Consider the following 25,134-nt stretch of genomic DNA (forward strand, 5'->3'; position numbering starts at 1 on the left):
CCTACACCTTTCCATTCCTTTTTGGTCATCCCTAATTCTTCCATTCTTACCTAAGGTTAAAAAAAAAAAATTAAAAAAAATTACTGGCAACTTGAAACACTGCTCACCTAAGATTTGTAGCTAAGGATCACGGCATGAGCTGAGAAGTGGATAATGAACTCCTGCGAGTTATTTACCATTATACAATGAGCTCTCTCCAGGCTTACCTCTCCACCAATTGCCAACATGCTTCACTTGTGCTGAGCTCTCCCACCTCCTACCAGAGCACCTGAAGCTGCAGCTGCTCTTTTCAGGTGAGTAGCAAAGTAGCAGAGCTGAGTGGTGACCTCTGGCAGGCTTGGAAGAAGGGATGAAGAAGCAAAGAGGGTAGGATAGAATAAAGTAAATGATGAGGTATTGAGTGAGAGAGACAAGGAAGAAAGGAAGTGCATAGCAGAGAATGCACTTGAAGGTATGCGTTTATACTGTGTATCTCTGGGTGGTCGTAGACTTATAAATGTTAAGTGTAATGCGAAGTAGTAGTGCTGGTACAGTCTGGCTCTTGCTGAGTGCTTGCCAGTATCTTTGAGCGTAAATGAAGAAACAAAAATGCTCTGGAAAATATATCCTGGTTGTTTCAAGAAGTGTCATCAGTGGAAGAACTAAGCAATGTGCTGTGCCCTGTTTAGAATTAAACCTGTAGCAGGAGGCAAGGTGGCTAGCATTAATGTTGCAATAATGCTTGTGGTGTTTCCTTCTGTCTTGTGCAAAGACTTGTGGTATCAGAAGAGTGTCTCCCTAATCTGGAATTAAAAGGGTCAGGAAGGACAATGCATTTCTGTTTTATTTTAGAACTGACCAAAACCCTTAGATCAGTTTGCAACTGTAATGGGAGATGTGACATGGTGAAATCTGGTTAATGGAAGTGGAGGAAAGCGAGTATAATGAAACGTGTGCAAATACCGCTCAATAGTTAAAAACTGAAATTTGACCTGCTGTAAAATGATCACACACACACAAAAATCTTTGGACTGTGAAAAGGAAATAGATTTTTGCTTAATCTTTGTGTTCTTTTCTATTTTCTATTCCATTATTAATTTTCTCCTGTACTATGCTAGTGATTCAATGAATCAAACACCTGTAGTATCTTTTAGCTTTCAGGCCTTGTCCTATTGTTTATGACAAAATTGTGACTGAGTCGAGGTTTCACAGACAAAGCATTGGACTGGGAGGCCACATGGACTCTGTTTCTCTCTAGATTTGCTGAGTGAATAGAATTACTTTTCAGGTTACGTTATCCAGGTTTCTTGCTCAAATGTGAAATACATCTGCTCTGATTCACAGCACTGTGGAAAAACGTACTGACTTGGTGCTTCAAAAAACTTAAATAGTACGCCAGGTGTATGCTTGGGTATATGCTAGGTGTATACTCGTGTGTATGCTTCAATGGTAGGCTCTCTATACCTTGATTTACCCATCTGTGGATCTAATACATTATACGGAGACTTATCAGGAGTGCCTTCTATAGATTTATCATTCTGAAACCATTCTGTCTATGAATGAAACCAGCTTGATACCACTTCAGTCTTCACAACCAAAATTTCCTGTGTGTGTGCTCTAACTCTGTTGTCTGGTACCTTTTTAGTCTTATCAAAACATTTGGCTTCTACATACCTTGTGCTCTCCAAGCTACCAATTGAGTGATTCCCACTTGTAATCACAGGGCAGATGGAGTGGAGAGAGGTTTTCAGTATCTTACTGAAACTCTGTCAGCTTTACCCACTGCCATGTTATTGACAAGCATTACCGCAGGAGGCTCCTGGAGTGTGCTGCAGTAAGGACTGTCACAGTGGAAATCGGATTTGCTTTATTGTTTCTGTCCTTTAGACCTCTGAATCCTTCTAGCATTTACCTCTGTGAATATACAAGTTTCTTTTTATGGAGAAAGAAGCCCTTAGCTTGTGTCATGTCATTTTCCCAGGACAGTACATACATTTTGCAAGGCAAGGACAAAGATTTCCATGTAAGTGTATGACGTGTACTTAGACTTGACATATGCTTTTCGTATCTGTTGAGATTCAGATCCTTTTCTGAATATGTGAGGATGATATTAATACTCATACCCACTCAGGTTTTAAAAATGGCATTTTGCAAGAACTTGCTTTTGTGCTCCTCCTCTGCGGTCGCTTGCATTTCCTGGGTGAAAGTGAAAGGATATGGAAGATGTCCTGCGTGGTTGTATGTTCTGGTTTGCTGCGCTGTACTGTCTGATTTTCAGCTGAAGCTCGGAGGAGGGCACAGTACCCCTCAGCCAGACCTGTCTTACAACAAATTGTTTTAATTAGTTTGACAGTCCAGCTGTCTAATTGAACTGTCTATCCTGCTAAATGCTTGGCAACTACAAGGTATTTTCTGGGGGCCTATTCCTAGTGATGGCAATGGCCTTAGAGTGGATTTTAAATGTTAACGCAGTGGCATTGTGAATTTGCTTAAATGTTACTTAGGAATGGCTCTGGCTTGAATTAAAATTTCCTTCTTGGTTGGACTTTTATTTTTTTATAATTTATTAAGCGACTTATGTGGGCTCTTGATTTCAATGGAGTGGTTTTTGTTGTTTTTTAAAGGCATTTTGAACATCAGAGTGTAGGATTCATTGTGACATCCCTATACTCATGTTATGCAGCTTTGTGTGAAACCAGACAGGAGAAAGTTACATCAGCCTCTCCAGAAAGCTATTTGCTGAATTTAATAGGCTAAATGTAAATAGGCGACAATTTTCATTATAGACTGCAATACAATGAGTAAGCTACTGAAGATTGTCATAACACTGAAGATTTCTCACAAAATGGAGGAAGATTGTTTTTCAGTTTCTAATAATTCCTCTATTGAAAGCACCCTAAGCTAAACCAAACTAAACTCAAAGTCTTATTAAATGCTTGTTTTTTCAATAGGTAGTTCTCCTGTGTCATTCAGGTATTTACAGGCCAAGTTCTGCTCTTTGTTAGCTGGCTTGTAGAGCCAGTACTGGGACCTGCACTGCACCTGGTGCAGAAGCAAATCTCATGGGCTGCTTTGGATAGCCAGGGATTCCCTGAGTGTTACAGGGTTTGTCTCTATAGAAAATCGTGGTGCATCGCTTTCAAGTACTTAATCAGGCTCCACTTGAACCTATGCCCAAGTTTTGCATCCTTTCATCTGATTAAGCGTCACCTCTTTTTGTTTATTTATGGGTTTAATTTGATGGGTTCTAGCTTTTATGTTGCAAAAGACAGTGAGCAGCCACTCACTCCGCATCCTCATGATATTAACAACGTGCATCCCACTCAGGTAAACAGGCTGAACCACGCATAATTTACTCTCAGGCTTTTACTGAAATCTGTACGTAGTATGAAGTTCTCTTTTATTTAAAGTTGACTTGATTTTTTTTTCAGGATATGTGTTTTTAATAGTGAACAACAACTCCTGTTTTGATTTACACAGTTAAGTTAAATGTTGGTTTCCTTTTCTGTTTAGCAGCAGAAATACCTTTCCACCTAGGCAGTAGGGAAGTAAATATTTGTGCAAACTTTAACAGAAGAAACTCCTTAATGTCTGTAAGCATATAAACTGTAAACATATTAGTAAGCACTAACAGGGTTTTGTTATGTTGGCATTATTCTGGGGTTAATTCTTTGCAATGAATGTGTAATTTATTTTCTGTGATAGCAAGAATGTTCTGATTAGCCTTATATCATCTGAATGAATTGTGGAATGTGAGGAAAGCCACAGCTCTGGGAATGAGCTAAGACCCAGTGCTTGCTTTAGTTAGGGCTGTGGGTCAGACGTTTCATTCAGAAGCATTGCTTTGAGAAGCAAATCATGGATGCTACAGGGATAACATGCAAATATTATTTAATTGGTCGAATATTTTTTTTTAGGAAGACAAAGATGACGTTATAACATAAATTTATTTCTGAACAAACTGCAACATTAAGAACTATACAGAGAAACTGCATCACGCTTACAACTCAGTCATGATATTTGTGCTTTGTAGGATAAGTAAACATTGATTCTATCACAGCAAAAAATTGGTTTACTGACAACTAACTGTATTTGGCTTAAAATAAATACACTTTCCCATTTATTAACTCAGAGCACTTTTATATAATACTTGGTGCTTTTTACTGACTTTCAGCCTCGGAAATGCTGAGCATTCAGTGTTACCACGCATGTTGGTGTGAGTTGTGGATGTTCAGCAGTTTGTAAGAATAAGCCCAGTGACTGCACAGTTTAGTGTATGCAACAAACTGACCTTTATCTTGACAGTAAAGAGACCTCCACTGTTCTGTATATGTTGCAGAGATGTAGAATTTCTCATGTTACTTAATGTTCTGTATTAGGTTTCACTGACAATTTGTATCTCTCAACAAATGAGTGAAAATCATGCAACTTTAGGAATGGTTTTAAAGATAAAATTGAGAATAATATGGCTCTTTTTCATAAATTATTCAAAACTACTTCAAAGTCTTCAAAAATAGTGCAAAAGGACAGTTTTCTTTTCCCCCCCTCCCAAGAAATAGTACAGAAGCATATATTGTTATATGGAAAATAAAATCTCTTAAATATTGTATTGGGAAAGGCTGGTTTTCTATTATGCTATTTGGGAAGGGAGAGGCAAAAGATAAAGATTTTCAAAGAAATAAATCTCAGAAGAGCTTTGATGTGATTGGTTTTGAATTTAAAGGTAAATATAACCTATCTCTTTGGAAGAGTCGAGAGTATCACTGAGCGCATGATACTAACAGATCATCTCAGCAAGAAGATACTATAGGATATCTTATCAAAGTTATATAAATGTTATAGCAATGTGAACTATCATATATAGTCCAAACACTTGCATCCAAAACGAACAAGCACGTGTGCTGAGATTTTAACAATCATTTTGATTTCCTAAAAATCTTAATTTTCATAACTTTCTGTCGAGGCAGCACTCTTCAGATATGTATTTTTTTTTAACCTTATTAACAATTCACTTGATTAAACTAAAACTAAAATAGTATTTTTTTCACTACTTTTAACTCATGTAGCATGTTACATGGTGCTTTAAATAAAAGCACTTCGTGTAACACATTTACTATCATCACTCCCTTTAACCAGGTAGGGACACTGAGGCACAGAGGTGAAATGACTTGCCTGAGGTCACCTGGCAGGCCTGGGATGGGACAGGGCTTCAGAAACCCGCTGCCGTGACTCCCATGACTCACAGAGCTGTGCTTAGGGACATACCAACCATAGAGATCCCAAACTGCACTGCCTCTAAGGGAAAAGAAATTTCTTTTAAGGGTATTAACTGAGATTCTAGATCTCATTTCCTTGAGAAGAAGACAGGGATGGCAAATTGCTATGGGAGAGAAATAATTGCATGGAAAGAAACTGAAATGTGTTTTCAGTAGGCTTTTATTGTGCCATCTAACCACAAAGATCTGGTGTGTTCAAAAGTTTTTACCCCTTAGAAGACCTTGGAGGTTTAGTTTTGTTTTATTTATCTAGGGACATGGGTTTCTCTGTGCATCCTGGAACACACTCAGGTTCTAATAGGTAAACTGTACAAACATAAGTGTTGTTTTAGAACTGAATGTTAGCATACTGTCCCATTTCAGCTGATTGATTTAATCAAATTGATGAAAATGGATCTTATTGGAGATTTAAGTCTTTACTGTGTAGTCCATTAATTCAGAAGGCTAAAAATCCATCCCCGCCTAGTACAGTACATCCTATAGCACAATATGTCAAGAGTCCCTCAGGATACAGAAAGATACAATACGCCTTGGTTTCACTTTGCTCAGTGCTCAGCTGTGGAACAGACGTGTGCTGTTTCTGTAGAGTTTGTATGTCTTTGTTCATTGTACTCAGTGATGTTTGAAAGTCAGAGCATTACACAAATCACTGCTTACTTAAACTGGATTAAAACAAAAATGCCGAACAGGTGAGCTTTCTTAACCCAATTCAAGGAGCCAGTCAAACAGGCTTGGTGTCATCTCTCTGCCTTCCTCACTGAGCTTGCAGTATTGCACCACAGCATGAAAGATATCGCCAACCTTCCAGGACTTCCGTTGAACTAGTTGCACAACATCTAAAAACTAAATTAGAGGAAAACAAACAAAAAAAGCAATAGCACTTAGGATTTGATTAGCACTTTGCTAAGGTTTTGTTAAATGAATTGCATGCAAACAGCTGTGAGACCATCCTTATGTACAGTGAGTGCTCTGTCAATGAAAGCAAGAACAGTTAAAGTGAGCTTGCTACAGAATCAAAACCTATCAACAACTCGCTGTCAAAATAACGAAAGTTATTTCACAGAAAAATATCCTCTTCATTACCATCAGTTATATTTTAACTTACATTTACGTTTTTGTGTTTCCACCCAGTATTTTAAATATTCAAACAGTACTGGTGAGCGTTTCTGGGTAAACTGTCACACGAAGACTTTTGCCACAGTTGTGGTTGAATCACGATAAGGATCTATATTTGCCTGGCTTTTTTAGTCTCCATATAAACCAAGGGTTAAATATACATTCTTAAACAGCTGTAAAAAATCCTGAATTTTGTCCACTTTGTACTTAATAATGGGCTTCACAGTGTCACGCATCTGGTCCCACTTTTTTTCAGCAGCATATAAATGAAAATCAAAGCTTTTCATTTCCTTGAATTTCACAATCAATATCTAATTAGCTTGCTCCTTCTACATTTCCAGTTTTAAACGACACAAGAAAATATTGTGTCTCTAGTTCGTGTAGCTGTTTGCTATTTACATACTGAAGCCTAAACTTTTAATATGTATTTTAACGATACTTAATAGGCGCACGATTTCCAAGAGCACTGTTGTAGGCAGGATGTGCTTCATTATTCTCTAGTGTATTTTTGCAATTGAATTAACTGTTTGCCAAAGCACATGGGTAAAGCTGACAGCTGTTTCTTTAATTAGACGCAATTTGGACTGTTGATGCTGAATGCATTTTAAATGATGTTTATGATTCCCAAATGCATGTACTCAAGAAAATCAAACAATATCTCTGCTACTCAAAATGATCTTCCTATAGACATTATTTTAACAGATGAAAATACTGATTTGTAATACTTTTTTTCATTAATTGATTTGAATACTGTGACACTTCTCGTTAGCCTTAAGGCTTGAACCAGTCTTTCTGACCTTGGAAAAGGTCATTCTGGTTATTTCTGAAATGTTGTAGATAGCATTTAGTGGTGTCTCCAGCAGATCGCGAACTAATTCATGAATAAAATTGTTCTGTATTTCTTGTGGCCATTTTGGACTTCTTTGCTTTGCTCTGGGTGTTCTGGCTTGGACTAATAGTTGAGAAGGTATCTCAGTTCTGGTGATCTGTGTCTGTCTGGAAATGGGCTTCTGCATGCAAAATGGTGACTGGTGGCTACATCTGAACAGGAGCAAAAGTGTACTGGTATGTGTAGCATTTTTAAAAATTATTATTATTGTCGAGCCAGAGAGATGCCTCATAATTTTTATGTAATGATGCAAAATGGTCTCACTTTCCAAGTAAAAGATGTGTGATTGCAAACATGACTCTGCTAGAAATGCTGGTTGGCCTCCCTTGCTAAAACTCTCCCTCTGGCTAGGAATAATGTAAGGATGTACCTAAGCATATGGGTTCATCCTGCCTGTCCTCTAAACTTTCAACCAGCTGCAGAAGCCTCGAGGTCTTGTTATGTGAGACACTGAGCCCGAGCTCAGTGTTATCATTATCTTGCATTTAGTCTCTTCTGTACAACCAAGCAGTCGGTCCTTTTCTTGTTGAGGGGTGAGGGTGGTGGAACTTGATGGTCTTTAAGGTCCCCTCCAACCCAAATGAGTCTATGGAGTCTACGAACCTTAAATCCTGATGTATTTAATCCTCTCCTCTTTGTGAAATAAGCAGTAGCCTTGCCATCTTGCTGTAATGAAGATGTGTTTGCATCTACTTTTAGGCTCAGTAACTTCAATACATCATAGATGCTACTGTGATTAAAGTGAATTAATATTATGCCCAGTTCTGTGAACACTACCTTTTCAATTCTGTTTTCCTGAGATTTTTTAAAATAGATGGTTGGGATTCCAAGTTCAGAAGCAGCTATCCACTGCAGGGTGGCTCGAAGCTCTGTGTCAGGGCATTCTGGTTCCAGATCAAAATTTATCACCAAGAGGTCCTTCTGACAATTGGCTGTTCCCACTGAGAGCCCTGAAGTACTTTCTGGAAAAATAATTCCAACGGTTATTGTGGAATTGTATGTATTAACTTCAAATTGTATGCTGTGATTGATAAGGTTCAACTTACCCTCTGTATTTTCTGTCTGTTCTTTAAGGAAAACCTTTTCTTCTACTAATTCACTTAGAAACAAACAACAACAAAGCTCGTTAGTGATATTTAGGAACAGTCTACAACACTGCATCATGATGGACAAACTTCTCCCCCAATGTAAGACCTAGAAAACTGCAAGAAAAATGTTAAACAGGATAAAATAATAAAAGGCTGAATATATTACAGTAATTTAATCTGTAAATCAGGAAAAGCCATGGGAATTGCAGTGTTATTCCTGTGATATGATGGAGTACTTGTACCAGTTGCACTATGTGTTACGTTTCATCTGCGTATCTTTGCGGTTTATGTAATGACAAAGAGAATGACATTATGGTAAGACGCAGCAGGTCTTGTAACCTAGGGGGAAATACTGAATTTCCAATGTCTGCATTTTGCAGTGCTATAGTTGTTGGGTGAATTTTTTTCAGTCTAGCTTTCTAGCTTTATTAATTTATATTAACTATTATTTATTAACAGTTTAACTATTTTTCATAGCTAAACACAAACATAGCTATCAATGTCTTCAACTACTGCTGTTCTCAAATATATTAGCTGTTTGGATAAACAAATTCTGCTTACACATTGGAAAAATTTCAAAAAACTTCATTTCTTATGTTCCATTTTTCCTGTTAAACTATAAACCCTGGCTACGTTTTCACTGCTTCAGCTTCCATTTTGGAACATAATGTCCATGCTCCCATACATGTAGCAGGAACCTGTAAATTCACGTCTGATGTTAGTTACGGCAGTCACTTCGTCAGTACTGGAGAGATACCACTTAGGTGTTTCTGGACTGTCCTGTTCTGCCCTCAACCAAGGACAGCAAGACTTTGTTTCCCACATGGGAGGATGCTACCCTTACCACCCTCTTTCACAGACATTCAGAATCTCTCCCAAGGCTTCAAAGGACCAAGCGTATACACACACTTGTGTAGTGGTTACTGCAAGATGTGAAATAAAATGGCAGTATGCAGTCTATGGTTTGTCGTGACAGAATCATAGGTGCCTAATAATGTCCCTTCCATCAGATTTTATTTTACCAGTGTTCTGTTTGAACAGCAGATGTATTCTGAGCTTTGACTTTGATTTGTGGAAGGACGAACTGCCCTGAGTGGTGGTGCTGTGTTCCCCAACATCTGTCCTGCCAGGATCTCATGCCTGTTGGCTAACACCTGTGACTAGCCACTGAAAGCTAATGAGGAGTTGGAAGTTTATCACTTTAATCTTTGGAAACGTAAGGGAGAGGGGTGACCTTAAGGAATGTGTGTAGGAGGTATTGCTGCCTACTGTTAAGATGGAAATGTTTTAACAAGGTTAGTGTCCTGATCCAGAGAGAATGCATGCAACTCTACAGAAATACGAATGCTTGGGTTTCTGACAAAAAAGAGCTTCTCAAAAGCAGGATGGTTTGTTGTAGAATAGCCTGGTAATGAGCTGTAAAGGTCTTCTGATATAACTGACTTCACAAAGTTTCCATGTTCAATATGTGATGTACAGTCCGTACGTACTTTTCTGCAGTGGCTGTGCCCTGTCTTCATCGTGGCATTCACCAGCTGACTGGTTACATACCATGTTTCAGGGTACCAGCATCTTTAGGCAAATTCTTATGCATGTCTTGACAATTATATTGTATGCTCAATAGAAACACACCCTGAAACAATACTTAAGACATAACTTAAGCCAAATTACTATAATAATGCCATATATATACATATATTTACTTTAATTGATCTTTATTTGCTTGATCTTACTTGCTCTTACATTAAAGTTTTGATAATATTTGAAATTTCTCAGAGAAGAAAGTTCACGCAATGGATGCTCAGAAGGCTGCCTTCTAGGCAGAACAGTTGGATCCATATTCTCAAGAGGTCCACCTGGGTGGGCTTTCCTGTAACTTTTCACCATCTAATGCTGTCACACTGTACAGACACCTACTTGTGAGCTTTTCTGAAACTAAGGGCAGGCTAAGCAGCAGGTGCAAAGCAGGGCTTGGCGCATTTTAGATGGTGTAAATGATTTGCAGTTAAAATTAGACTAAACATCAAATCTCACTTCAGTGACTACTTACTTAATCATAGGAGAAGATGGCATGTTCTCCTGATAAATTTCCAGGTCCATAATGCCAAGACTGCTAGTTGTACTGCTGTTGCCATTGCTGACAAAGCAAAAGTTTAAATATTAGTGCCAAGCTGCACTGAACACATCTCCATACATTATTTTTTTCTGTACAAGTAAAGTGAGGAGGCAGTCTCCTGTTATGCAGAGTACCACAAAATCAACTGTGCTCAGTAAGTGTTTCCCAGAATGCAGCACACTAATCTGCTCAAAATAATGAGTTTTTTTATTAAAATAGTTCTGGGCAGATCATGTATCAAGTGGTGCTGTGGACAGAAAAAAAATCATAGACAGTCTTCTTGTGAATGGCTTATGCAATGAACATTTGGTCTCAAACAGAAAAACAGTCTGCATGTGTCCTTGAAAAGAAAGATTACCAAGCATAGAGATGTCCTGGAAAAACCTGCAGAGGTTCAGATACTCAGATACAGATTCAGAATGTGTTGAGTTAAACCAAGGTTTGTTTGTGTGTATGTATATATAGATATAGGTATGTGTATATGTGTGTATATATACACACACGCTGAGGTTGCCTATTGTACTACTTACCTGTTGGTTGACTCCATGCCTGTAACCAGCAGCAGTTTCAGCATATTATGTCCTACCCTATGTACTGTCAGGGATCTGAGGGTGCCCCAGGTAGAGTGATGGTCCCTGATGCTTCTGGCTACTCTGAAAGACTGAGACTTTTAATTAAAAGCCAATGCTCATTGGGACCATTAATACCTTAAAGTATTCTTTGGCTGCTTCAAAAGGATGAAGTATAAAACCTAAGAATACTTAGAAAAAATAGTCAAACATTGCTACATGTTTGACAGTGAATGTTTACACAGCTGTAATAGTCTGATGAACAGGTTGTGAATTTGCTGGCTGCTAGTCAGTTAGCATCAATGAGTTCTGTGTGTTAAGTAAACTTGAACCAATTAATTTATACTAGAAAAGCAGCTAATAGTATTATTCCTTACGTCCGAGGTATTGTCTAGACAGTTTCTTTCTCCATCGTTTTTTTTCTAAATCAAGGTCAGTATGCCATGCATTCAGACTCCAGAGAGAATTTCAGTTTCAATGAAGAGCCAAATGGCACAATGCATTAGCTCTCTTATACCAGACTTTAAGGGTTGATACTACAATGAGATGAATGGTTCACCCATTTTCTTTCAATGAGCCAACAGTGCCCACTGACAGACTCTTTTACCTGCTTTGTTACCATAGTCTTTCCTTCCTGTCTTAATACCCAGGAGAAAGAAGTAATTACTTGACAATATTTTTTAAAATCTGATTTAAGATCAGATTTAAGGAAAAAAAAAACTTGAAAAAAGGTAAGAAAAAACCTTGCTCGATTTGAAGTTGTGAAAGGGCTGAAGTCAAACTAACATTTCTTTATACATACTCTAAGGGCTAGGTAACACCTTTAAACATGTCCTGGCTAGAGTAGGAAGACAATGTGGCACAGTGCACTGGAATTTATGCATACTAGGGGCAAACTCAGCCATCCTTTGTTGATCTGCTTCCCTGTGCTAGTCTAAGCAGATCAGGGTGCTATCTGTGCTCTCATTATACAGATACCTGATGGGAATAGCAGTCTCATCAGTTTTGGCTAAGAAGATGTCATTGTTTTGGAAACAGTAGCAAATAAAGCAAAGCAAAGATCGTAGCAATTAGCTTGTCTGACGGCCCTTTCACTGTAGGACTGGGGCACTTGCATGGGGCAAGGAAGTGCTTTCATGGTCTGAATGTAACTGCTCACCAAAACAAAGATCTGGCAGAAAATGAGGATGTGGCTCTTTTAATTTTTATTTTTTATTTTTAAAATGAGATGAACTGTCACTAGGCTTTCTTTACAATGTTCTCAATCTTGAGTTATTGCCCCTCATTTCCAACATATGGTTATCAAATCATATGCTTAGTTGACCAAACCATTATGTATACTGAGAACAGACAATACCGGTACCTCAGGGATCGTTCACTGAGTTGTAAGTAGCTACTTGTGTCATCTGGATTGTCCTCATCATTGGCCAGCTGGGACCAGCTACCAGTGCTTTCCTCACTGCTGCTGAGATGGTTTGGAAATTCTTCAGCTGTTTTTGTCTCTCCTGGGACTTCAGCATCCAGTCTGCTCTGAGCATTCTTGCTGGTAGGATGATAAGGAAGGCATACTGATAATTATAATATAGGCAAACAAACTACTACTGCAAATCTTCAGGCAATGCTACTCATTAAAGTTAACTGAGCTGCACAAACTGTACAGATGCAAGAGACTGGACAAACTTATAAATTCATATGAGAAGACTAGTTCAACGTATGGTCTGGGATGCTCTTTAAAAATGGTCTTCCTGTGGGTGCTATAAACAAATAGAAAGCAAAATAAGCCTTATGTGGAAATATGCATAGAAAAGGCTTAACTTGTACAAAAAGAACTGCTTGCTGCATAGGTCTATTGCTTAATGTACTTTTGTCAATGAGTGGTTGAAATACGGGATAAATATTAGTGCAGAATGACAGCATAGTTGGAACTATATATAGGCCCTAAATTCCTGTCCTGATGGTGGGTGAAAAAGTTTCTTGACAAGGTTTTCTGCCTGCTGAATGTGATTTTTTATTTTTATTGGACCATCGATTATAGTTAGGTATGTTACATGCGTATGTGAACGTTTTCTAGCTAGGGGAAGTAATCGAGAATAAAATCTGGATCAAAAATTATCCTTGCTTGCTCTTCTAATGCCAGCAGTAATTCTTAACAATGAAGAGACGGAGCATTTTGAGTTCTGTACAGATGGTTTTTTATCTGTATGTTCAGATTTCTCCAGTTTCTGGTGTATGATGGTAGTGTTAAACTTCACAAAATGTATTAATCAAGAAGTAGAAATGCATGGTATATATATAAGAAGGTCAAAATTGTTATAATAGAGTATAAGAACAGAATAAGACAATATTATCCTATCTAGAAGTGAAATAATAAGATGAAATCAGATACATCTAGTTCCTATCTGAGCTGTGCAGGATCCCAATTGGAAAATGAGTGCATTCTACTATGGTATTTTTTGTTGTAAACCTAACTCAACTTGACATGAAAAATACCAACATGTTGTGCGGCATCTTCACTGACAATGCTACTTTCTAAAGGTCTCTCAATTCTGTTTTGTGTACATTTTTCTGAATTGCTTGAAATGCACTTTGCTTTATTTAAATGCAGCAGAAATTTTCAGAAAACTTTTACTGAATGCATTTCAGACAAAGCCACCTATTTTAACGCAACACAGAAAAGACCTGCAACATTCAGATATATCATTTACAGCAAGTTAGCAAGTAAAAAAACCAAAACAAACAAACAAACAAAAAAAAAAACCTTCCATCACATGAGACCACAACATGCTCCACTGACTATTTACATAAACACACTTAAACCATACCCACTTCCTTAACTGCACGTTGCTGGAAGAAAATTCTTCTACTTAGAGCTTTTCCTACAAATATAGCTGTGCATTCTGTAGCAAGTCTATGACATTTCACACTTTTTTTCTTAGCAGAGCTCACTCCTACAGATATCCACATTCACATACCCTTGCATGGATCACCCTATAATACAAGCAAGCCTCCAGCTCTTCTACCCTGTGAACAGTGTAGATTGAAGAAAGGTCTAGAAGTAAAAGTAGGAAAGTATTGTGGGTTGTGAATCACTAATGACTTTTAGCCTGCTGTGTTTCTTAAGAGCTTTGTTGCTTTGGTTGGGGATGGATAAAATAATTCTTTCTCTTGGTAAGTATGCAGTAGGTAGAAACCGGATTGATTTTGGAGAATACAGGGTTAGGAAAAATGCTTTATAATTCTTCATACTTGACGTGTGCCACACATGCACGCGTGCGTGTATATATGTTGTATATATACAAATGAAGAATAAAAGCTACAGTTAAGGTAACTTTTCACAGGCAAACTGGGCATTGTGAGATTTACCAACAGACTTGCTATGCAGGCAGAAAAGTACATAATAAAAAATGCCACCTCTTTTTGGGTGATCATAAAGATCCCAAACTGTCATCTCTGACCTCTTGGGTACAAAACTCATCATCCCCAGCAGCTGGGTAGCGGGTAGTGGTGCTATCCAGAGGCTGTTTTAATACAAGCCAGGTAACATCCAATATAAAGTCCAAAATATAAGAGATTTTTCGGGGGGTAGCAATCTTATGTGAGCACTTTGGGTTCGCTTGATTCATTATGCACTTATGTGACAGACCAGTGATGCTTTATGATAATGATTGTATGTCTGCTTCGTATTTTGCCTGGAGTCCTGCGTGCCTGTACCTATTCTGCCAAGTAATTGCACGCAATAGGAGTAGTTCAGTGGCTCAAAGCAAGCAGTGCTGACACTTGTTCATCTGTTACATGTTTCAGGGTTTTTACTTCAGCCTAGGCTTGGTCCAGATGGCCCTGCCACAAGTGGTTCAAATCCATGTGAAGAATCGCCAGAAGCTTCCCCTTCCTAGTCAGTGGATGAGCACACCTGGTCCCCACTTGCAGCACAGCTTCTCATTGACATTCCTCCCAAGGGAATCTGCTTTGCATGCTGCACGCAGTGCTGATGCATAGAAATGGGGATGAGTTGGTTCAGAACTGCAAGGCATTGCCAAAGAAAAGTGCTAACATAGGAGTAGCCTCTGGGTACTAATTCTGCTCTACCAATCCTATGACTTTAAACTTTCAATAGCCACTTCGAGAACTCTGCATCAAACACAGAGGAAAAGCTGTTATTAAAGGGCATAAGCTGTGCAGAAAATAACTTTATTTCCAAACAGTCAAGATTTTAAATAGGCAGATTTCTAAATGTATCTTATTAAAAGCAGGTTGCGTTACAAGGAAGAGGAAGGTTAGTGGGGGAGAGTCAGCACAAAATAGAGAGACTATAGTAATTATCCACCTAATTGCTACCATACACAGGGAAGTGCATGCTTTCTCACTTCTAGCAGAGCTTTGTCAAAAGCCAAAACACAGCACTGCCTAGCATAAAATGAGCTACAAAATGGTTTTGAACACTAGCATCTGCACTCTTTCTAGCACTCTGAGATAATGGAGTGCTGCAATCCTCCAAGTGATTGGCAGCTTAGACACCATTAAAGTAACAGATATGATTAAGAAGTATAGTTAAAAATAGGTAATACCTTGAGAGACAGCTTTGCTCTTAACCTCCTAACATCCACAGCAATCCTCTACGCTTGCACTACACTCTCGCACAGCAGGGTTTACACTTTGCCTTAACCAAAGTTTAGATTCCTCAACAAAAGGAATACAGCTGCAAGGAGAGGGTGTTAGGCTGTGGTATAAACTCCACCAAATGAAACTTTATTCACTTCTCTATCTGAATTCTACCTAGAGGTTGAACTCAAGTAGTGGAGGGGTGCTTTTAATTTATTCTCCCCTTCCCCTAAAAAATTTTTACTTGTTCTTCCAGACTGTAAACACAAAGCTGAACCTCAAGCTTTTGGAAGCCTGGTCTTGTTTCCAGGTACACAAAACATCAGGTACATAAGGAAGCACAGGAGAGAACTACAGCTCAAATTCTATCTTCTGTTTTACACTAATTCTGATTTTTATTTTTCCATTGAGATCTCAGCCAGTGCTAAATGAAAATTCAAACTTTGTCCATCTCTCCTTTCTTGACTATGGAAGACCTAGTGTTAAAGGGAAAATTTACTCGTCTGTGTGGTATTGGATTTGAAACTTAGAACCATAATACTGTAACGTTTAACAAATGTTTGCTCCACAGACCAGTACTGTGATGTATAATTTGGTGGTTTTATGCAGTTAGAAACCTGTAGTGATAATCTATCCTGCTTATTTCTCCAAAAGTGGTTTCCTCTTCGTCTTCTCCCTTCATAAAAGTAACGTTTACTGGGAAATTATACACTGAAGCAATAAGCTGATTTTCTGTTTATCACCTACCTATTCAGTAAGGAACCAGAAACTGTGTGCTTCCCAGCATAAGCTTCTGGAGGTTTTTCATTGCTTTGATGCTCCTTTCCAGAAGAGTCATGTGAAGTTAAGGACTTAGAGTCTTTATCTGCCTCATCTCGTTGATCAGTTTCTATCTGAATTAAAGGCACTTCCCTGTGCTGACCTGCAGGGAGCCATCCAGGGTTCTTCATCTTCTCTTTTTGCTCATCCAAATTTATTCCATCTCTTTTGGGTTTTGTTTGAATCCGAGTTGCGCTTTGGGGATATTTGCTTTCCAGCATATGATCTTGGCTCGTAGAATCAAAGGAATCCTGCTGGACAACTATTAAACTTTTACCACTTTCAACAATATTTGCAGCCAGTCTGTTTGCATATTGTTCCACATGTGGTGGGGAATCACTGTGAAAGTGATCTGCCTCTGCAACCTCTGCCTCATCTGCTATGATTTTGTTCTTGCGCATTAGAGATTCAATAGAACTTGCCCATGTCTCATGAATCAACATATCAGTGATCTGGTCAGTCTTGCATCTTTGGTACAGGCAGGAATCAGACTTGCAAAGACCTGAAGAAGCCACAGTACTGACTGGCTGTACGCTTAAGGAATCCCGGTGATGCTGGGCAAATCCATCTAATGAATTTGCCTTGACTGGGATGTTAACTGTTAGTCTAGAGCTGGATGATCTGGTGTCAGGCATTGAGGCTTGTCTGAAGCAAAAAGGTGATCGTAGAGAGGGCGGTAGCAAACTGCCACACCAGTCCTTTGAATTTCGAGGGGAAGATAGGTTATCTTTGTTTTCCTTTTCTATTTCTCTTAGCATATACCTATAAAATTCTTCTGTTATGCTTTCTGTGCTGGACTGTTTGGATGGGCAACTTGGTCTTACGTTAAGGTGACCATTTTTCTTGGCTACTTGTTGCAAAGCAGAAGTTAAGATGTTGTTTGCATTTTTTCCTGCATAGTAATCCAGTAATAAATCAAAGCCTCTTCCTTCATTTTCCATCTGGTTCACCATAAATCTTGAAAATTCATCTGTAATGCTTTCACAGCTAGACTGCTTTGAGACAGAACTTGTCTGGCTCACCGATTGACCAAAGGTGTTCATTAGGCCTAAGGTATTGACAGAGGCTTTGGAATCTGCATCCTCCTCTGGGATGCTCTCACAGCTTGAGGCCTTGGCTCGGCTCCATCTGTCACAGTGCAGCCTGTTCCTGGGATGGTTTGGACCTTGCCAGATGCTGTCAACCATGGAGAGTTCAGTGAGGTTCATGATCTTTGCAGCCACTTCATTTGCAAAGATATTGACAGAATCTGGTGCATCCTCAAGGTTTATAGATTCATCTATTACCCGATTCATCAACTTTTCCTTTAGCTCAGGATGCTCATCTGTCTTTCTTTTGATCTCGCTGAGTCTAGGTGCCCTGTGCTTCCGAACAACTGAGCTATTAGCATGGGTTTCCTTTTTCCTCTTCATGGTTCTGCATGACAAACTCTGGGTCACCAGATATTCATTGCCTCTCTTCCATGCACAGAACCAGGGTTGCTTTCCACTTGAGTTTTCAAGACAAATGGCAGCTATTTCGGTTGCCATAGAGACCACTGTTTCTGCCAATTCTTCTGCAAAATCTGTTATACAATATTTGTCCCTTGAATGTTTCACCTGGAGCACAGGCTGAGAAGGAAGCAAGACATGGCTTCCTAACAAAGATAAGCTAACTTGGACTTCATCGTTTAGCACAGCATCACACTTATGCTTCACCTGGTTATCTGCATTCACAGCAGCATTGGAAGACTGTTGTTCTTGAACGCCATGCCTGCATTCATTGTTTGCAAAGCTGTTTTCTCTGTCTGAAAATGATCTGTAGTCTTTCTTCTTCTGATTGTTACCCTGATTTGGGGATTTGTAACAGTCTCGTGCGGTTCTTTTCAGGTATCTTTTCTTGGGAGATGTTTTTGCAACAAGCCCGTTATGTCCAGTGGCTCTACTTAGTTCTGAATTCAGTGTGGCACTTTCCTTGCTATTTACATCTCTCATGTTAGTTTTCCTAGTGCCTGTACCATTTCCAAGTTCTTTGCTAGCACTGTAGCATGTACCAAATGGCTTAACAGCAGAATGATCAAGGGGTCTGTGTGATGTTTCATGTGTGGTTGCCTGTGTTGGCCATCCTTCTACTCTTGTTACTTTCTTGGCTTTTGGGCTGTCAGAAAACAGAGGAGAACACTCTTCAACTTGTCTTATGTCATTCATCTTCTTGCAAGTGAAATATATCACATTAAAAAGCAACTCATTTGCAGTCTCCATGAAAATGTCTTGTGTACTTGAGCTGTTTTCTGAACAGGGCTGTAGCTGTCTCTTCTTCCTAACCTCTTCGATAGAATGACGTAGAATAATATTAGATAAGTTTTGTGCAAGTTCATCCCTGATTACTCCATCAGAGTGTGGAATCTGTGGCCTTGCTGCTGTTTCAATAATTCTTCCATTTATGGATTCCATAAAATGCCCTACGTTTTTGTATGTATTGGGTTTTGTCAAAATTGTTGATGCCTCTTTGAGAAGTGCCTTTGCAATGCTATCATTCAGCTTCTCCATGCTGCTTCCTATAGCTATGCTGCAACGAAGAGTAACGGCTGCAGATGTCTGAGCTGCAGACAGCAGACCACTCGAAGTTGCAGGGTACTTCTCTTCCTTTGCTTCCCCCAGTCCACAGACTGCTACAGCACTTGCTACCTGAGTCATGCCACACAGCGCAGATGGAAATGAATATTCTGTACCAGAACAATCCTCAAGTAGCTGTGAAGACGCTGTCTGTGTCTCTTCATTATCTACTGCTCCATTTTTGGAGTCTGTGGTTTCTTGGTCCTGTCTGAACTTTTCTGCAGCCTGGGGACTTGAGATGGTTCCAATGACAGTCGCTGCACACGCCAGGGCCATCTCCAGTGCGCTCTGGCTTTGCCCATTTGAATGTTCTTCCTCGAAGTAATCTGAAACTTCAGCAGAACTTTCTGATTCAGTCCAGTGGCACACGTTTGGGAAGGCAGACCCTGGCCAGTCAGACACATTCTCACAGCTGTCTGGACTTTGCACTATGACGATCTTTGGAAGTTCATTCCATGATCGGGCAGCAGACACATCTTCTGACTTGCAGGAGCTCCCTACAGAGATGCTGACTGCAGCCTCCTCATTAAAAGTGGTTTGAGACTGTGACAGTCTGATGAATGCATCTTGCAGAACAGATTCTGCTAAATTTGTGGCATACTGACCTGTAGATGCTTGCTCATTTTGCCAGGGGGGATCACTTTTCCTACCACCTGCACATTCCTCTATGTCTACCTTACTGATGTGTTTTGCTATTGGGTTGTGAAGAGGCCCCAGCTCCTCTTTAGCCATTTTGGTTAAAGATACATCTTCTAATACATTCACTGAGCAGGAGTGTTCAACCCCACTAGTCAAATTACTAGTACTGACAGATGATGTAGCTGTTTCCACTAATTCCTTCTGCCACGGGATTTCCTGGTCTGGCTTATCTTCAGGTTGTGAGATGCCATCTTCAGCCACAGCATTCACAGCTTCAGAGACTCTAGTAGCTGTATTTTCTTTATTAATGGAATTTCCTTCCAGAATTAATGGCAACCTGGCTTTCCTGTAGTGTAGATTTTCAAATCCTTTTCCTTTATTTTTTTTGATATCTGAAGATGATTCTGAAACACTTATTTTTTCATGGCCTACTAAAAGAAAAGTAAGGTATTAATCTTTGCAGAGTACTCTGGAACTTTAAAAAGAAAATGGTTGTATAACTGTCTAATGCATTACTGCTCTGTAAAACTGCTGTACAACCACGTATCCTTGTCTTTGAACAAAAATTTAAAGTATGAATAGCCATCCATTTTCTAAATTACAAATAAATTATCTGCATAAATTAACACTGAGTGCAATTTCTGTAAGCACTGCTATGGCTGTTCTGCCATACAGAATTATGCAATAGCAGAATTATGCTCAGTCTCATTGCTTTTACCAGTTTTATACTCATCAGCCTCGTTTTCCTCCTCGAGGTGCTCAGATGCTGTGAGGAAATCTTCTTCTATTGAGGACACTGAGCAGTTTGTGTCATCCTCAGGCTTTGAGACATGAGCTTCTATCTGCAGCTGTCTCTCCTGAACAAGCTCAAGCCCAATCAGAAACTTGTTTATTTCAAAGATGATGCAGCTTGCGCTGTTCTTCCTGTCCCCCCTTGCACACTGAACCAAGCAGACATCTGCTAGCCAAGGACACTAGAGGGGGAAAGAATCTCAGAGAGTTATTTAATTAAAAACAAACAAACAAACAAGCTTGTTTTAAGCATCCCTCTGTCAAAATCTCAGGAATGTTCTGTTGTCAAGATGCAATACAGTTTGTCATTTAGAAATTTGTAACACAGTGTGCAGTCACATATATGCCAAAATAAAACCGCTTGGATCAACATCTGTTAAAGAAGCATTTTAGTAGAGAATCCAGCTGTATCACAGGGGTGTCTTTATTTTGTTGAAATAACCAAGGTTTTTTTTTTTTTTCCAATCAAATTCTTGTTTTAATGACAGTGTTACTGGCTTTAAGCTATGTCAGAGTTAGCCACCTGACACACTGTTATTACAGCCCTCACACCACCCGGTATTACTTGTCTCTGGAGGGAATTGTTTGTGGGTATGAATTCCTTTTCAGGATAATTTCTGCTGCAATGCTTGTTTTGAAGGCAGCCCTGTACATACTGGCTGGTGAGATGAAGAGCAGGTCACCTTTAGATGTTCTTGCAAACTATTTTAAAATAGTTTTATTTTCTTTGTTCTTCTCCCTCTCACTCCTTATTTGCCCAAAGCCCTGTTATTTCAGACCAGCATAACCTCCAATTGCAAACATGCAATGTGGTGAACCTTTACATAAAAGATGTCTTAGCCAGAGAGGCTGTATAGTTAAGCAGGAAGTTGGGCAGAAACTGAGAAAAAAGAACTCTTGTTATGCTCACTTTATTGATATTAAAACTGTTGGATGTTTATACTCCCTCAAAGCTAAGTTGATATCTCTGCATGGAACTGTGTTTGTGGTACAGATATACTCTGAAGCAAAGCCAAATTTTTGCAGCTTGTGATCATGAACTTTAACTCAAGACCCCCAGGAAGGAGCCAGCGTAAGTGTAACCAACTCTGGATCAAGGCTGGAGATTTTAAGCTACGTAAAAGACACCCTGGGCTCCCTGTGCATTTGCAGAGTACCTAGCATAACGCAACCCCATCCTAGGAATGGGTGTGAAAGCAAAGTAGAAACCTAGTAATAATAGTGGGATGATTATTTTGTTGGAACTGCCTGTTTTATTAGTCTACTATTCCTTTACAACTGAAAAATGTGTCTGAACAAAAAACCAGATACGTTAGCCTGTTAAAAGTAAAATACAAAAGAAAGATTTTTATTTTTTTAAATAGCCCCTCAGGAATTGTTACTGAATCAGACCTAAGCATATGCTGTGTTGTGAGAACTGTTATTAATAACAGATGCAGTCTTAGAGCAAACATTCCCATGCTGTTTCTCCAGTCCACAGTTTGCAGGGCTGTGCTTGTGAAAGGGTATGAGGATGATGCAAATCTACTTACAAATGAAGTTCTCCAGAAAGCCTAGCAAATATAAGGGCCAACATAGCATTTGCTTATCTATCCAATAAATCTCACTATCTCAGTGCAAAAGCTCTACTCATCTTACAGAAATTTAGGTTAGTTTTTATTTCTCTGTTACCTACACTCTTGTGAAGGCTGCTAGTCCCAATGGCCATGTTCTTTTAGCACTGGGCTGACTCTTTATTTGGGAAGCAGTGTCATCGCTGTGTGTACCACAGAGGCTTCCCCCCAGGGATGTCTGGCTTGGAGCACCTCTACCCCCACCCCAGGCTTGTGTGCTTTTCTTTTTAAATCTTTCTCAATTCAGCCACTAGCCTCAAGTGGCAAGGAAGCTCTATAATCAGGTAATTTCTCTCTTTAATGAGCACCTCATTGGTATAACATAAAATTCAATAATCTCTGCAATACAGCTGTTCTAGTGCCTGCTTCATGAAGATTTACGTACACAAATCAGTATCAGTGGAAGAAGGTTTTCTGACTTTTTTTTTCTTTGCTGCAGTTACCTGTTCATTTTTAAGCTAGTTAGACAGTTTTGTACTGCAGGACACCTCTGCAGTTTTAATGAAGTGGTTCCCAATTCATGCTTAGGCAAATGAGATCAGAATCGGACTGGAAATACCAAAGTATTTTTTATTCTTTTTCTTTGCACAGACATGAAGAGAAAGAAATAAGATAAAAGTGGAAAGGAGTTTTTTTTTTTTTAACCACCTCCATCCCCCCAAACCACCTTTTTATTATAATAAGGAGTTAAGTTCCTGGAACTTGTGTGTTGAAATGCCTTTAAGCAAATGTTATCATTTGCTTCCTTTCTCAACGTGGTGCCAGTAGGAGGAATTTTTGGCCTGCAGTTTCTGATTATGGAACATTTCATTGGCAATAACAGGAGTGAAGGAGTTTGTGTGAGAACTTTGCCTTTAGCTCCTTTAAATGTTAAGTTTTAATTTATGCTTTAATTACTTTTTACATTGACAGAAGCTAAATGAAGTATCAGCTCTGATATGGTTAATGTGTCCTGGTATTTTCAATTGTCATATTCAGGCTTAGGGTAGCCTCAAGGATTTTCAAGCCCTATTGTCAGCTTTTTTCTGAGGTCGATGTGTGGGACCAGATGGACTGGGAACAAAAGTAGTAAGTAGACTTCAGTAGTAAGAAAGACTTCACTTGAAAGGGAGTCTGTAGGAGCTGTGCCCTGTTGTAGCTGTGTGTACAGAAAATGTTATATCATTCCTTTTCCCTCTCTGTGCTGTCCTTCTGACTCCTGCTACCCTACTCTTGAAATCTGGGATTGTGAATCATCTCTGCCACCACTGCCTGCCTTCCCTGAAGTAGTATCAACTGGTAATGTGGCTTACAGCATTATCAGCTGCAACCCAGATATCTGCAGGATCTATGGGGAATAGAGGGATCTCTCCTCTTTGTCCTCCCTCCTCTTTCACTTAACCTCTCTAAGAAAAATCTATTTTTTTTATGTTTGCAAACTCCTGCTCAGTTCTTAAACTGGTATAGAGTCCCTGCTTTCACCTTCCTTTTTTCAGTTTCCAAATTCCTTCACAGCTGTGATGTGGTCCTAAAGAAGAGTTTATGATTCCTACCTGGGGAACTTCATAATCAGCTTGAAGGTTTCCTGATGTTAATCCACTCAGCAGGACTATTTCATTTTCCTTGGGTGGTTGTACATTCATAGAACTGATGAGTTTGGGGAGACTTGGAGAGACGCTGATCAATTTCTGTAGTTTGAAAGACAGATTTTGCTCTCAGGTAATGAAGTCTGAGTTGTGCAGTTATATTCATAAATAACAAAATGGTATACAACTTAGGCATTCCTTTAGAAAGCTTAAACTTACTATTTCGAGTTCATCAAAAGTGGAACTGGCAGCATTAAAATGCACATTCTTTCTTTTGAGCCCCCAGGCCATGACCACGGTGATGGTGTAAACTTCTGCACAGCACTCCAGTAGGACAATTTGTCATCCCTTACACTGGCATGTGCTAAAGAGTTGATTGCCTTTGCACATCTAAATGCTTGGCTTTCCTATTACAAGAGAGTTCCTAAGAGACTGAGAACACTGTGTCTGTTGCTGAATCTTTTCTGGTTTAGACAATAAGTATGGTAATGAGAATAGGGCAAATCTTTCAGGCATATGATAAGCAAGAACCCAAAGGGAAAGTTAGCTGAAAATTGCTGATCAAATTAATGCATTTCTAAATCTGGAATAACAAAAGTATTTAATACACAGATGGAATATACACTTCTTTGCTGCTCCACTGGACACTTTCATGACCTTTCCTTTGTAATGATGCAATCACTTTCTGTCTGTCATGTATTTGCTAGAGCCAAAGATGGCAATAACATTAACATCAATTGTGCTTTGTAACACAGGAGATTTGTACTGCAATACTGCTACAGTCCCAGTGGTGTGCCAGTAAATATCTGTGCTCATTAGCGTACAAAGGCCAGACGAGGAGGACAATACCTGCTCTAAGAGTGCTTGCAGTCCTTTCTTGCCAAGGATCTCAGTGCGCGTTATGAACAGGGAATCAAGGACAACCCATTCCAGAGGAAGTAAATACCACTTCCATTTTATACACGAACACAACTCATCAAATGGCAAAGCCATTAAGGGAATGCAGATCTCACGTACCCAGCCCCATGCTTTAGTTACTATGCAATTCAATAACACTCTACTTTTTCCTTTTCATCTTTAGAATGATAATCTTGCAGTACTGTTATTTTTCCTCAGAGTGAATTAAATTAGATATAATAAAACTTTCTGGCTTAGCAAATCTAATTCGGTTTCGGGGAACAATTTACTTTTCAGTAGACTGATCTTCAGATGGGGCTAAGTATTTATATTTGACATAACTAAATTCAGCACTTCAATTCAGTTTGACATTTCAGTATAGCTCAAAAAAGTTCTCATCTTTTCTTTTTTTAAATTATAACCTTTCTGTTATCACACACATTTCTCTACATATCTCTATCTTCTACTGCTTAAATTGCCACATTCTATCAGATTTTTTAGATACAAAATTATGACATTTTGAATTTGCTTTTTGTTCAGAATAAAAAATAATGGAAAGATGATTATGCTTTTAAAAAATAAT

The 25,134-nt window shown here is 39.1% G+C and overlaps 1 protein-coding gene and 1 long non-coding RNA gene across 11 annotated transcripts in view; one reads left to right on the forward strand and one right to left on the reverse strand.

Annotated features, from left to right (window-relative positions):
- The first annotated feature begins 307 nt into the window (after positions 1-307).
- LOC308199612 overlaps positions 308-25,134 on the forward strand; it is a 289,413-nt gene continuing 264,586 nt past the window's right edge. For both annotated transcript variants that reach the window (XR_013954731.1, XR_013954732.1), the window contains exon 1: positions 308-451. This is a non-coding gene — a long non-coding RNA (uncharacterized lncRNA). The remainder of the gene's footprint in view (positions 452-25,134) is intronic.
- Positions 3,854-25,134, reverse strand: part of SPHKAP (SPHK1 interactor, AKAP domain containing) — a 71,765-nt gene continuing 50,484 nt past the window's right edge. For 4 of the 9 annotated variants that reach the window (XM_080604009.1, XM_080604010.1, XM_080604008.1 and 1 more), the window contains 8 exons: positions 23,622-23,756; positions 20,403-20,658; positions 16,380-20,115; positions 12,397-12,576; positions 10,399-10,485; positions 8,307-8,359; positions 8,038-8,222; positions 3,854-6,098 (listed from right to left, as the gene is read on the reverse strand). In XM_080604009.1, the coding sequence (XP_080460135.1) occupies positions 5,955-6,098; positions 8,038-8,222; positions 8,307-8,359; positions 10,399-10,485; positions 12,397-12,576; positions 16,380-20,115; positions 20,403-20,658; positions 23,622-23,756 (4,776 nt within the window). In that variant the 3' untranslated portion in view covers positions 3,854-5,954. Of the gene's footprint in view, positions 6,099-8,037; positions 8,360-8,392; positions 8,463-10,398; positions 10,486-12,396; positions 12,577-16,379; positions 20,116-20,402; positions 20,659-23,621; positions 23,757-25,134 lie in introns of those variants that run through there. The other 5 variants (XM_080604005.1, XM_080604003.1, XM_080604004.1 and 2 more) reach the window with 3 other exon arrangements.

Source organism: Anser brachyrhynchus (genome assembly GCF_964034855.1).
Source record: "Anser brachyrhynchus genome assembly, chromosome: 9".
In the NCBI taxonomy this organism is placed as follows: domain Eukaryota; kingdom Metazoa; phylum Chordata; class Aves; order Anseriformes; family Anatidae; genus Anser; species Anser brachyrhynchus.